The sequence below is a fragment of the Sinocyclocheilus grahami genome, unplaced genomic scaffold (assembly GCF_001515645.1).
Source record: "Sinocyclocheilus grahami isolate Dianchi unplaced genomic scaffold, SAMN03320097.WGS_v1.1 scaffold459.1, whole genome shotgun sequence".
NCBI lineage: Eukaryota > Metazoa > Chordata > Actinopteri > Cypriniformes > Cyprinidae > Sinocyclocheilus > Sinocyclocheilus grahami.
Genome location: NW_015505638.1, coordinates 91,445 through 106,337, shown reverse-complemented (window position 1 = coordinate 106,337; position 14,893 = coordinate 91,445). Strand labels below are relative to the sequence as shown.

General features: G+C 38.0%; 2 protein-coding genes across 5 annotated transcripts in view; both read right to left on the bottom strand.

Moving 5' to 3' along the window:
- pnisr (PNN-interacting serine/arginine-rich protein) overlaps window positions 1–3,521 on the bottom strand; it is an 18,113-nt gene extending 14,592 nt beyond the window's left edge. For 2 of the 4 annotated variants that reach the window (XM_016234805.1, XM_016234806.1), the window contains exons 1-3: window positions 3,449–3,520; window positions 1,983–2,103; window positions 1,579–1,761 (exon numbers count right to left, since the gene is read on the bottom strand). In XM_016234805.1, coding sequence (XP_016090291.1) covers window positions 1,579–1,761; window positions 1,983–2,073 — 274 coding nt within the window. In that variant the 5' untranslated portion in view covers window positions 2,074–2,103; window positions 3,449–3,520. Of the gene's footprint in view, window positions 1–1,578; window positions 1,762–1,982; window positions 2,104–3,364; window positions 3,389–3,448 lie in introns of those variants that run through there. The other 2 variants (XM_016234808.1, XM_016234807.1) reach the window with 2 other exon arrangements.
- Window positions 3,522–8,057: 4,536 nt separating this feature from the next.
- Window positions 8,058–14,893, bottom strand: part of LOC107552817 (ubiquitin carboxyl-terminal hydrolase 45-like) — a 47,938-nt gene continuing 41,102 nt past the window's right edge. The window contains exons 10-17 of the mRNA XM_016234804.1: window positions 14,721–14,812; window positions 14,321–14,377; window positions 14,042–14,170; window positions 11,279–11,939; window positions 10,903–11,000; window positions 10,712–10,798; window positions 10,483–10,624; window positions 8,058–9,056 (exon numbers count right to left, since the gene is read on the bottom strand). Of these exons, the coding sequence (XP_016090290.1) occupies window positions 8,926–9,056; window positions 10,483–10,624; window positions 10,712–10,798; window positions 10,903–11,000; window positions 11,279–11,939; window positions 14,042–14,170; window positions 14,321–14,377; window positions 14,721–14,812 (1,397 nt within the window). The 3' untranslated portion in view covers window positions 8,058–8,925. The remainder of the gene's footprint in view (window positions 9,057–10,482; window positions 10,625–10,711; window positions 10,799–10,902; window positions 11,001–11,278; window positions 11,940–14,041; window positions 14,171–14,320; window positions 14,378–14,720; window positions 14,813–14,893) is intronic.

The following is a 14,893-nucleotide window of genomic DNA, read 5'->3' as shown; positions in this document are numbered from 1 at the left end:
TGTTTATTCAACGAAGTCAAACGCCACAAATAAATCAATGTATGGGAAACACTGGTAATGTATATCGAAATATCGGAAATGTGTTTAAAAGTCATATCACCGTTATTGAAAAAAATTATATCGCGATACATATTGAATTATTGTCCAGCCCTAGGCCTACTTGTGCTTTCTGCTGACTGTCTGGTTGATTATTTAATATTTTAAGTCACAATTTAACAGAAGTAGCAACTAGGGGTGCTCCGATCAGGCTTTTTGAGGCTGATCACAGAAAGCATTATATGCCAATACCGATCTTTTTAAAGCCTTATTTTTATAATTTATAACCATTTATTGTGATACTTCAATCAGGATTTTTAGACATTTATTCAGGGCCTGAATTTCATTTTTGAAAATGAGGGGAATTCCCCTTAGGTAACTCTTGTGAGAGGGGAAGCAGCACGGACTGTGCTTTCACACAGGAGATCTGTGGCTGTTTACCACAAACACAACATTTATCCATTAGTTTGATTTCAAATCCAAACATTGTCACTGAAAATGCTTTTTCAGCATTGCAATTTTTATTTTTTTTATGCAGTACAGTAATACAATCTTTCACAGACATGTTTAAACAATAAATTTAAGCAACACATTATTCAATGCTTTTTACTTTTGTATTTACTTCTAGATTTATATATTATTAAGTTGCTTAAGCAAGTGGCAAAACATTTAAACTACTTTTCTTTCGTTATCACAAACTTACCATTAACAGAAATAGTCAGCTCTACTGCCTTTTCTTTTGCATTTAAATCTTTATAACAAGCAATCCTGCAGTTCATAAAGAACTGTTTTCCTCCCTCCATGAGTGCCATCTAAAAGTGCTCTTTTCCTTTAAACCTAGCCAAAAAGCCATACGTGTTGACTGTGAAACACAGTAGACTTTAATAATATGCATTCATGGTATAATTACTACATTTTCGTGTAAATCCATGATTATATTTACTGCAAACAATGCGCTGTTACTTTAATTCAGCGCTTGCAGCACTGCAATAGACTCGGTGCGGAAACGACTGTGTGCAGTGAACGCTTTAATCGGTTAACGAGCGCGGAAAAAATAAGCACCACGTATGCACTGCAAACGGAGTATGTGTGAACCTGGCATTATGTGTGTGCGCTGCGAGTGTGCATGAAGCTTGAGCGCTGAATGGTTAAACACTGTCAAGAATTAAAAAGTAATGCAATTTATAAACTTTAGTGACGATGTGACACTGCCTAGATTGTGCAAGTCACAATTCCTGTCAACTGCGCAGCATGCAGCTCGCTTATAGATAGATGCGATTTGGTGATTTGAAGCCAATTACGTATTTTGAGAGAAAGAGAGCGCACGCCGTTTATGAAATTATGTCTCACAAGATTTTAAAATTACTTTAGAAGTTATTTAATGAACAAATATGAAGGTGAGTACCTCACCTTCAGCATTATAATTATTAGATTGGAGAAGTCTAGCATATGACGCCACAGAGAAGTCTACCATTTCAGCAGAACATCAAGTTATTATATCCATTCAGAATGCTCACAGTCAAACTGATAAATTTGCCTTACCTGGTTGCCAACCTCTGCCAAAATTGGGATCGCCGGGAAAGGCACCATGGTTATTATGGGCTGGAGGTTCCATGTGTTGCATTTCTTGGCCATTGGGCTGAATCCCTTGCTGGTTGGCAACCCCTCCGGTGGATTCTTTCTGTGCAATCCATGCTTGTGCTAAAGCAGCCCAGTCCACTTGACCTGCAAAAAAAAACATACAAAACTCAAATGCTGCACTAAACTGGGCTGCGTTTCCCAAAAGCATAATAAGCCTAAACTGATTGTAGCTCCATTGGTGACAATAGTTCTACGATCAACATAGGCTTACAATGCTTTTGGGAAATGCAGCCCTGAGCAGTTCAAACAACTGAACTACATGATTAGTATGCGTTCGCTCAATTAGATAAGAACAACGCTCTAACCTGGATCTTGCTGATGCTGAAATGACTGCATCCACTGTTGCTGTGAGCTCAGAGGCCACTGAGGCCAGGGCTGTCCTCCCTGGTCCCACATCTCTCACTTTATGATTCCTGTGCCAGAAACCTGATGTGTACGAAACAAATATTTCATTTGCACAGCATTAACAGTGACTGCAAACAAAGCATTCAGAATATTGGTTTATTTATAAGAACACGAAAAACAAGCCCTGCTTGCAGTGGCGGCTCGTCGGGGGAGGCACAGCTTCCCCAAAATTGAGGTGAAAATGGGAGGAAGACGATGTTAATAAAATTCACAATTCATTTCAGTTCATTTCTCAGAACGTGTATTTTTTGTTTGTAATTTCACAGCTGTAATACCATAACATGTTACTGAAGTCGGAAAGCGCCGCTTTTCTATCGCGAATGTGCCGAATCTGCTGATGTAATTACAACTAATGATAGAGAAGGGGAGGGGGAAGCCGGGGGAGAGCTGAGCTCTCGTGTCTCCGTTGGCAAAACAAATTAGCCAATCAGCATCGAGTGTTCACTTTCAGCACTGAGGAGTGTTGAGAAAAGAAACCTTGCAATGGAGGCAAGCCTCCCTTCTGGTATATCAACCAATCATCATAGAGACATAAGTTACGTGATATTAGTTTGAACATCTCCCGCTGCGCTGATAATGTACCAAGTACTTATGAGTAGCGATATTTAATATTTGATCGCCAACAGATTTACCAAGCTGTCATTCAAACAGTATATATATATACACGGAACATGCCTAAGCTGGAGACAGGCTAACGTTACAGTAGTCGGCTCTTTTAACAGACTTGTAAAGAAGGGATGGATGTTTGCTTCAAGTGATAGGCCAGGTAAGTGAAATTATATTATCTTGCTGTATGCGTGTCGTTTTCTTCACGTTTTCTGACTAAAAGCAACCAAAAAGCCATTTTAAAGTGGTTAGGCAAGTAATAAGAATACTAATAATAATCGGCACGGATCCCCAGACCAATATAATTAGTGTGCCTCCTCTTTTTTAAAACCCACGAGCCGCCACTGCCTGCTTTTTCATTGTGGGTCTGTAACGTAACCCGCACAGCTGCAGTTCCGGAGACACACAGCAGATAAACACTAAACTCGCTCAGACTACTGCAAAACCAGTCTACGATAGGCCATGCATCCTTCAAATGTACGTTGAGGGCTTTACAGCGTCTTTCTGTGCATGTATCTTTATGTGTTTCACTGAATATAATTACGACATTAATTAAGCTGACATAACGTCGTCGCAAAGCTAGCTATGCAAGCGTTAGGCCGCGCGTCCACCATTTCAACAATTATTAAAAAAACTTTAATCCAGCGGTTGAAACGCACAAGATGTTGTAGCTCACCGATCGTCGCAACTGATTCTAATGAGAAGCGCAGGGCTATGAAGTAGCTGGCTGAAGATTTATAGACACGTTGCGATCTCTTACCTCTCCACTTCTCTGATTCTCACCAGGAAAATGGCGAAGAAACGATGACCCGGAAACAATGCCAGCAACAGCGACCTCCCCACACAGGCCCTCTAGTGGATACTCGCGACGCACGTGAAGCTCATCATCATCATCATAAAAACACTTTCAATACACACTTTTTATTGCTGTTAAAATAAATATAATCCTCTGAAAGTAAGATCCCACTGTATAAACAAAAAATCTGAAGAATAACTGAAATTGTCTGAACCTAGCAAGGAACAATTATTAATAAATAGCCCTTAAAAATGTAAAATAGTAATAGTAATTTTAAATCATTTTTGTTTTGCATATACAAAATCTGCATTTTATCAAGTCTGTGACAGGATGAATCTAATTCAACGATTCTTAACCATTTTGACTGCAAGGTCCCCCATTGCAATGCTCTCTTGGCAGGTCTTCCAGCCAGTTCTATCAAACCTTTACAATTAATCCAGAACGTGGCAGCAAGATTAATTTTTAACGAGCCAAAAATAATGCATGTCAACTCTGTTTATCAGTTTGCACTGGCTACCAATAGCTGCTCACACAAAATTCAAGAATTTGTTTTATTTTTATTTATTGTACAATTATAATTCAGACTTTCGGACTTCTGATGATTAACAAAAGCAAAAAAAGGCATCTAACACTAGGTGCTCTATTCTTTTTCTATTCTATCTGTTTTCTTTTTATTTATTATATGATTAAAAAAAAAACTTGCTATGTGTACTGCATTAAGCTAACTGAGACTTGTTATAGCACTTGCATACCATTGCTCTTTTGTTGATTTTGATTGCTTCCATCATCCTCATTTGTAAGTCGCTTTGGATAAAAGCATCTGCTAAATGTCTAAATGTAATGTAATATTTGAATTATTATGCAAGCAGTTGTAGGCCTTGTCAGCTTCCACTCTCCGGACAAATAGCACACATTTATCTAGGTTACATTTTTTAATTCATATTGTGAATTGCACGAAGTGTTTTATGTCTATAGATTTTATTTAGTCAAGTCATGTTGATTTGAGAAGGCTAAATTGATCAAACATATATGCTCAACTCAGTCCGCTTGGTCTTACTTTAAAAAAACAACAACTTGAATTTAACAAACATAAAACATATTTCTAAATTAACTTAAGAAACGAAAATAAATATAACCACTTTGCCATTAAAAACCAAAACTGGACTAGTCTATTTGCTGCAACAGCAGCTGTGTAAAGAGGAAGAGAGAGAGAGAAAAAAGACACGGGCTCGGGTCAGACTCAGGCCGAGAATATTCTGATAAGCTGTCGGAAGGGCCGGGCCCGTGCAGGGCTCTATTCATTCCCTCATTTCAATTAAAGGTTCCCCCTCGGCTCGGCGGGCCCATATGCACCTGCATACAAGACGCTACGCCCCTGTCTGTAGTATTCAATGGCTCCATATAGGCTGAAATCTATAAACAATTGTTGTAATGAACTTAATCCTCTTAAGTTTTAGATTTTATCATGTTAAAATTATAGAATTAAAAAAAAAATATTTGTGTTGGGTGAGACTATACAAAGATTCCAAAATATGCTTACAGACAAATCTGACCATGTTATAAGGAAAAGACAAAGTAGGAGACAGAGTAACAATTTATTTCTAAAAAAAATATATTAAAAAATAAAATAAAATTCCAATAACTTAAAGTAAAATGGTACCAAACAGGTAAGAATAAACAATAAACATAGCAAGTAGCATGTTTCAGACATGTTTTGTTTGGATTCATCAACATATCTTGCAGTAGGTCTTTGATTTGACTTTGAAGTGTGTGTGTGTGTGTGTGTGCACAGTGGCTGATTGGCTCATTCAAAAAAACAAACAAAAAAAAAACCTCATTGGTTCATCCAATTATTTGTTTTTGAGTGTGACTGGTTTTTATTTTACAAAATTAAAAATAAATCAATAAAATAAAATACCACTCTGTTATAAGCTCATTCAATGCTTTGTTTGTGGGTGTGTGTTTGCCACATTGATAATGTTGTATAGGCGCATTTATGTGTATGCATGATCTGCATTGTGTTGGATTGATTGATTTTTTATTATTATTGATTATAGTATTTCCCATTAATTTCTTATGGGTGCCTACTTTTGTCCACGAAGGGCAAATTATGGAGTTTTTCTTTTTTCAGCCACTTAACTCTGTTGAATCAAGTCCATTTGTGTGTGTGTGTGTGAGTTCAGGTGGCAAATTTAGGAAAAGTAGCCAAGTCTTGCTCAGATTAAGGAAACTATTAGAAAAATGATTTGAAGGAGGATGCTTGAGGGTTTGAATTCTGAACCAGTTCCCATGACAATGAACACGCTAGACATATATTGTTATAAGAATGTAATGTAATAATCTTTTCTTTTAGGTACTCCAGTTACTTCTTTTAAATTCTTAATTTAGTCTCAAAGACACTGTGTTGATATTTCATTGAGCAATTCAACACCACACTGCTACTGAAGCTTGTGTGGAATGAAGGAATTTTGAGGACAAACCTTCAACAAACCAAGAATTGTAAAGCACGACAGAGTTGGATACACCAGACATTTCAGATATCTTCTCTGGCATCTTCAACACATAATAGTCGATAAATGCATACAGGGCTGGTTCAAAACCAAGAAATGAGATGGCCATTACTTAAGTACAGTTTTGATATCCTATCCTTCATACCGATTCATATCATACATGGTGGTGTCCAGTTAGAGGGAATATAATTCACCCAGCCTCAGACTCGTGTCAAAGACAGAATCACATTTGAAAGAGTGACAGAACGGGTTACATGCTGTAGAGTAATCCAGAGACACAGCTGGGTCAAAAAAGATAACAAGCATCATCTCTAACCACTTGTTATGTCTGCCCTGAAGGTATGAGGCCTGAATGTCTCCTTTCACATTCAACGGGTTCTTTCGAAGGCAAAAGCAGCTCCACCGGTCCCTCAGATCAGGTTTCTCTGTCAGTTCAGATTGAGGGAAATACATCCTATCATTACCTCACATTAACACTCGCACAACGTCCCTGAAAGACAGCCTTGCTTTAAAAATAGACATGCTTTGCAAAGATTGCACACTCTTGTTGTTTTTACACTTGGTTGTAATTGATAACCATCTAACAGCTTGATTCGAATGTCATGGAATGAGGAGAGGCGGACACGATTGTTTCAGACGTTGCCCTTTTCTGATTTCACACCTACCTCCTCTTCACCAGTCAGCAACATGGTCTAAAACAGCACACCTTTGCACCCGTCACGCCGAATCTTCAGCCAAGGAGAGTGAAAATGGCATCCTGGGATTTGTGGCGACAGGGGATACTAATGGCCTACAACATCTCCAGAAAGAGAAAGAGAGACAAGGCACCCAGGGACCCCAAAATAATTCAGCACTACGTAACAAAATGAAATCATTTCAAACCCTCAAAGGTTTCAGCCTTTTTGGGTAAGGGTGGGACAATTAATGTCCAGGGTAGTAGGCTTTAAAGTCCCCATGAAATCAAAATTTAAGTTTTTTGGGTGTTAGTATCAATATGTTAGTCCAAAACAGTGACAAAATTCGCATGTAGAAGATATAAGCATTCAAAGCTTGCAGTTCGTCACTTCCGCCAAAACGACTAGACGATTTTTTGACGTCACATCGTACTTCAGCTTCTCATCAAACTTTCTGTCCAATCAAATGCTCTCTAGAATCCGAAGCGCCTGCCCCCTACACTATAAAATAGACGCTGAAGCCGCGGGCCTGAGATCGGTCACTTGTCCACAGAATTAGTATTTTCTGTAGGCTACAGTGAATGGCACGTAGTGCACTATATAGGGGACGGGGAGCGATTCAAACAGTGTAAATATGCTTTCCATTAAGGAAAAAAAGAAGTCTGGTTTCGCGCTGTGTCACGCTAACGCACACACACACTCTGCTCTGGTCCAGAGACACCATAGCACGGAGCTGATCACATGCGCGAGTCGGTGCAGACCGCAAAATGTATCGGAGCTATTCGAATTCTACACAGAATGCTATATTTTATAGCAATATAGATGAGATTATGGCTGGCATACCCTGTCAAATACGGCTTTACGGAGCTCAAGCCCAAGCTGTGATAAACGAATGCTATTGGCTATTTTAAAAAGGGGCGGGGTTGCTTGATATGTCCCGCCCTGTCTTCCTGTTTCAGTTCAAATGACGTCAACACAGAGTAACGCTGCGTGTTTCTAAGCATTTCAGGGGACCTTTAACATAGATGTCATTTTCTACTATGTTCCTAGGGGTTACTCTGGAGTGTTTGAGCTAAAGTGATAATTACTTTTTGAAGATTCTTTTGGTTGCATGTAAGAAAGCGGTTACTAAATGCTGGCTCAAGAGAAGCCCTCCCAATGTGGTTCTTGATTTCTTGTAAGACCTCAAGTAACTGTTGTTGGTAGCTGTTTTTTCCCCCCTCTCTCTCTCTCGCTTTCTTTTGTGATCATGTGTTTTGTTGTTGTTTTTGTTATGTTCTGTATTTGATGTTTACTAAAATAGAAAATCTGTCAAAAAAAAAAGAAAAAAAAACCCCACTCAAAGGTTTTCTTCAACTAAATGTATTTAGAGGATCGTTTGAAATGATTTATACTGGATTTTGTTCACAAAATTCAAGCAAAAGAACAGCTTGAGGAACCCTGAAGCCTTATACACCACACAAATCTATGGTGTTACAATATCTGCCCAGTAAACAGAATAAATAGTACATATTTGACATACAATTATGTATATTTCTAATCAGTATATACACATACCATTCTCTTTATACTCCTGTATGAATTGAATACTTTACAAAAGACAATCTCAGACCTCATAAACTGTAGGCACTGTAGTTTCAGAAGTCATGAGGGGAAAATAATAATAAAAAATAGTTTTCTATTCATATTCAGTTCTGAAACAGAAAAATTAGGCATGAGGCAAAGTCTAGGAATATTGCACCAACTTTTTAATGGTCTCCAAGTAAATGATGACGTTGTTTGCACGTGTCTATGCGTGTGTGATCCAGGGCAGGATATGATGTGTTTAAATGGCTCTGAAAGCAACCGATGCATATTGTGCTGGGTTTCCCTTTCACAACAGAGGTTATAGTCTGTTTTGGCACAGTCCTCCTTCTCATATTATATATTATATACATATTTATCCTAAATTTCTCTTTGGCAATTTCTCCTGCAAAATGAACACCCAAAAAAATAAATGTTAAGCTCAAATATTAGCTGTAAAACATTAATAACTTAAATTCAGAATATTATTTTACATTAATTATAATGGCTCCCAATTTTAATTCAGGTCACCTTGAGTAATGACTGAGCCATAAGACCAAGTTTTTAGTATATGGAATCCTTCGTACATTAAAATACGGTATTATAGTCATGCAGTAAGTGCTCGCTGTTGTCTGAGCTGATATCGCCTGTTGCATTTGTCTGGATCATCTTGCATTCACGTGCTCGTCAGGCTCTATAGCAGTTCTTCGTAGAAAAGTAAATAAGCTTGAGAGTTCAGCACTCTGGACTCCGGTACAGTCTGTACACTGGTGTCGCTAACATACACCCACTGACCTTGTGGGGCAAAACTGGCCTCTCTGGAACCTAAAAAAACAAAGAGATGTTGGTATTCAGAGGAACATCCACAAAAAAAATCCAGACTGTGCTACTAGTCATCAGTTGTCATCAAACACAACTAAGTGGAAATTTATTTAAAAACAACAAGGGCTTTTGTATATGTAAAACAATGCATGCAACATACAATGCAATATCGTATGCAAAAACATATACAGTTGGGCTGATTCAAATTTTATTTAACAAAAAATAATTAATTGTCATTTTTAATCACACCTAATATTAAACTTGTAATCATATTTGTACACGCTGAATTTAAATCCGTATCAATCAAAGTAATGTGTAACTAATGTGTATTTAAAATAATTCTAATATTTTATTAAATAGGCCCATTTCATTTTTTCTTTAATTTTTAGGATATAAATAAAATGCAACCACAACTCCAAGCAAATCATATATAGGTGTGTATGAATAAAGAAACGCAAATAATCTAATAGAAACAGACGAATCCTGCACACTGCAATTGCCCGCAAATCATATTTTAATGCAACATTTTGGTCATGTGACCTTCATCAGGCATTGTTTTCCTAAACTCTATTTTTGTTTGATTATTTGATTTGAGTATTTATAGCCTTTTAACATTATATTTGAAATCAATAATTTAGTTCTTAACTTCAAGACATCCAATTATCATATTTATTAATTATTAAAAATTACAGAACACAATCAATCCTAAAACTATTTAATAAAATGCCACATTTAGCTTTGCTTTTATTAAAGAGAAAATAACACCACATGATGTTTCTCTGTCTCCTGTAGAGCGATCTACTTTTTTTCTCCATTTCAAAGCTTTTCATGATGAATAAATGAAAAGGACTTGTTTGAGACACTTTACATCAATATTTTTGTTAGAATCAATCCTCCTCATACTACAGGAGCTATTTACACATCCCTACTGATTTGACGATTTTGCACTTTTGCCTTTTAAAGAGTCCTATAATGAAAACACAAGAAAGGTGACTGAAAAAAACCGCATGGAGACACAGAGGCAAAATAGATTTTCAACCCCCGCTTCGGTTCGAGGAGTCTTTTAGAGCTTGTGCAGCCTTCATTATAAACAACAATTCAGCTTCAATCTGTGCACTGCAACGGTTAACCACCGAGTCTGTACAATAATTTCTCACAGTTCTCCATGGGCTTTTTACTCCGTTCCAAACGCTGCTGAAAGGTAGGCTCTCTCCTTGAGTAGAGAGTGGAGAAGAACACATCTATAGATCAACAACAAACAAATCCCACTTGGCCTTTTCTAAACAAGCCCATTCAAGGTTGTGGTCCAATGCCGAGATGCAGACAACCCTTTGTTTACCTACAGGTTTTTCAGGCCTTTCAGAACCAGCTGCAAAGAAACGTATTGATGAGCACATGGAAACTGGATTCTGTTTGGGCGGCTTTGTACCTGACTGGTTCCGGCGCAGCTCAGGTTTACGCTGGGGGGTGCGGACCTTCACATAGGCTGCGTAGTGCCCACCTCGCATTGATCCGCTGTGTTCCACAATGCCATACAAGCTGTAAAGCACACGCTCTCCTGAACCGAGGTTCTGCCACACATATAAATACTGAATCAATACTGTACACGGATTCATAAATCATTGGTCTTTACTGATATTTATAACTCCAATCATTACCTTACAAGTGACAGAGCAGAAAGGTGCCAGGTCTAGCAAAAGAGGAAAATCCACATGTCTATTAACTTTCCTCAGATTCATCCCGGCCTGCAAAGATAAAGAAAGGTCAATCATTGTGCCATCACATAAGAAGACTATAACTTGATTATATGATCCCCCCCACCGTATTGCCGTATACTGAGGATTCAGACCTGGTGAAATCGTTTAAGATGAAGAGTGACCACTGGAGGAAGTGCCGAGATAAGCATCTGTTTACGGGCACTGGTGTACACCTTCTCAGCCTTCTTATCTGAAACATACATAAATACGATGCAACATGTGATGATCAACATATGCTTATCAGCCATCAAAAAATGTATATATATATATATGTATCGTCCATAAACTGCCAGATTGAAATGAATTTCTATAGATTCAGCTTTTCCATCAAAGGAATACATTACATCTTATATATTTTTTTTATATTTTAATATTAAAATACAAAACTATTTAATTTTTTATTGTAGTAATATTTCGCAACATCAGTTTCACTATATTTTGATCAAATAAATGATATATACCACATACCACTCCTCTTCATCGGTCTCTGCCTCCTTTCAGTGCAGTTTTCACAAAGTAGTTTGTTGTTGCCCATCAGCAGCTCAACAGATGTGAATTGATGCAGGCAGGACTGTACGGAACACTCTTTAGAGCTGGGTGTGTAACTGTGACAGAGAGCCTGGAAAGCCCCTTGATGGTGCTGACGGTCTCTCTCCCGGATTTCGGTCGGTTCCTCTGGGCTGTGACTGACAGGTAGAGTGTCTGTGGAAGTGTGTACCAGGCCCAGCTTGGACACAGCGCTGACAAGCTGCTCTACAGCGCCACCCTGCTGAGGTCTAATGGAAGCTAAGGGAGTGGGACTTGGGTTTATGTTAGGTTTTAGACTTGGATTGTGTGCTGTTGAGGCTGAAGTTGCAGTGGTTGAGACTTTATCTGATGTGCTACTATGACTGGACACAGATGGGATCCGAGGAGACCATTCGCTCTCTGAGGCCTCGCTGTCCGCATCGTTACTGCTGTCCTGCAGGTTGGAATCCTTCTCGCTGCAGTCTGATTGGCTGCCTATCGTATCCACCCGGTAACTGGCCAGGCCACACCCCACCACAAAGAGCTCCTCCTCTTGTCGGCTAGAAACCGAATCTGCACCTCTTTCATCATGAGAAGTGGACGAATGGCGACCCTGCAACTTCTGAGCGCATCAACACACAAACAAACATAACGTAATATTAACAATGAAGCAAGGAAGAACATACACTACAAGGAAGATGTCAGTGAGAAGTTTCATACTTTTATTCTACAAGGATGCATTAAATTGATTAAAAGAAACAGTAAAATCTTTTATAAATGTTGTAAAAATTGTATCATGATTCCCACAAAAATATTGAGCAGCACAACTGTTTCCAACATCGATAATAATACATGTTTTTTTAAAGTACCCATATTATGCCATTTTTAAGGTTCCTAATATTGTTTTGGGAGTCTCCCACAATAGGTTTACATGCATGCAAGGTCAAAAAACACTTTTGTTTTCCCTGCATTTAATATATGCATTTAATTTCACCTCATTTTTCAACAATTCTCTAACGATTCATTCAAAGCAGTTTTAAGATTCAGGGTGTATTCACACCAGGAAAGTCCGCTAGTTCACTTGCTTTGGTCCGGTCCAAATACAATGTAGATTTTTTTTTTGTTTGGTGTGGTTCGCTTTCACACTACCCTTTGTGCAAGTGAACCTGAAATTGTAAACAAAAACCACACGTGTGCTAAGGTTATCCATTCATTGGACAGAAATTCTCAAGCGTACCAGTGATCGTTTGGAACCGGACTGAGACCACCTCTTCAGCTGGGTCTCGGTGCGGTTGTTTAGTCCACACCTGCGTGCGATTGCTGTATTCACACCTGACCAAAAGATCCACACCAAGGGGGAAACAAACTTGAGTTTGATTAAATCTCAAAGCAGTTTTAAGATTCAGGGTGTATTCACACCAGGAAAGTCCGCTAGTTCACTTGCTTTGGTCCGGTCCAAATACAATGTAGATTTTTTTTTTGTTTGGTGTGGTTCGCTTTCACACTACCCTTTGTGCAAGTGAACCTGAAATTGTAAACAAAAACCACACGTGTGCTAAGGTTATCCATTCATTGGACAGAAATTCTCAAGCGTACCAGTGATCGTTTGGAACCGGACTGAGACCACCTCTTCAGCTGGGTCTCGGTGCGGTTGTTTAGTCCACACCTGCGTGCGATTGCTGTATTCACACCTGCCCAAAAGATCCACACCAAGGGGGAAATAAACTTGAGTTTGATTAAATTGAACCAAACAAGACATCCTTTCCGTGAGCTTACTCTGCTCTGATTGGTCAGATGGCCCAGTCTTGTTGTGATTGGACTACCGCATACAGTGCGTGTTTGAAACGATACGCCCACTGCCAAAGCTCTGTATTTTGAATGCTCAAAAGAAATTATAAACATATATTATCTATCATACTTACAGGTTGTGATTCAGTGTAGAGAGCTGGTCCAAATAAACTGGGTACTGAGCCATATTTTAAAGAACAAGTGTTTTGTGAATTCCAGTTTCAGTTGTAAAATGGCAGGAACACAAAAAAAGATTGGAGTTATGCTGCTGTGGTACAGTGGGAAAAAATGAATTTTAACCACTGATTCTTTGCAGCCTAAACTTCCAGAAGTGAAAGTGAAAATGTATTTACTTTCACAGTGCAAGACATAGCATCTTCTCGACATGAACAAGCTACAGTGTTTGAGGGTGGGTCAAGTTGTTCATGGCCGGCCAATGTAGAACATAGAGCATAGAGCATTATGCAAATGTGTTACCCAGTGACGTGTAGACGTGTACTGATTACTCATTTAGGCTGTGAAGAGTTGATTCTTTCTTTTGGGAGACGATAACTTTATTTATCATGCACTTTCGACTTTACAACGTTATAGATTGTTTACATTCACATACAGCTACATTACACACTGCATGAAAGGCAATAATCAAAATGGCATAATAGGGGCACTTTAACACCAAATCAGCATATTAGAATGATTTCTGAATGATCGTGTTACACTGGAGGAATCATAGGAATACATTACATTTTAAAACATTCCAATGGAAAACAGTTATTTTAAATTGTAATAATATTTAAAAATATATTAGTGTTTGTACTCTGTATTTTTGATCAAATAAATGGAGCCTTGGTGGGCATAAGATACTTACAGACTACAAACTTTTGAACACTAGTGTATAAGAACTAACAATGCTTCTTTTATAATAATGGCTCCATCTACCTGTCCACTTAACCTTCGGTTGTTTCGATTGGTGTGTGAGTGGGCAGCTGATGAGTCATCATGAGAGGCCAGACCATCTTGCTCACGCCCACTTTTCCCTAGTCTAGCAGGGTTTGTGGGCTTAGAGATCTGGGCAAGAAAACCGACAAACCATCAAACGACATCACTCGATTCAAGACAACTCAGCACATTTAGCGCATGGACAGAATATTACATGCAAATAAAATAAAGGAACAGATGTTTTACAATTGTCGAACAATAAATTAAGCCTGGTCTCACCCTTTCCTCTATGATGGGAAGGGAAATATCAATGAAGGCTTCTTTCACTGTGGAAATCTAGGAGTGAATCATATAAGTATGTTACCCATTACAATTAGTAGTCACTCTATTAAAATAAATACAAAAATTCATAAACATACATTATGAAACCAATTTTATATTACATATTATATATTCTACACATCACATATTATATTATAAATGTAATATAATACAGTAAATTTAAAGGCATATATTATAAATTAAATTAATAGTATACATTTCAAATAATATAACATTTAAAATGCATAATTTTAATAAAAAAATTTTTTTTATTTTAAATAAAATTGTTTAAAAAAAGTGAATTATATAATCTGGCTTTGCATGTGGACATTGTACATTACATATGAGAAACTCTTACATGTTCACACTCTTCACACATTATCGTACTGGTCAGCTCTCCGACAAAGATCCGATCTACAAAATTCAATTTCAGTCCTTCCTTCCCATAAGCTGTAGAACATGAAAACAAGCAAAAATTAAATGTATACACACATATATATATATATATATATATATATACACACACACACA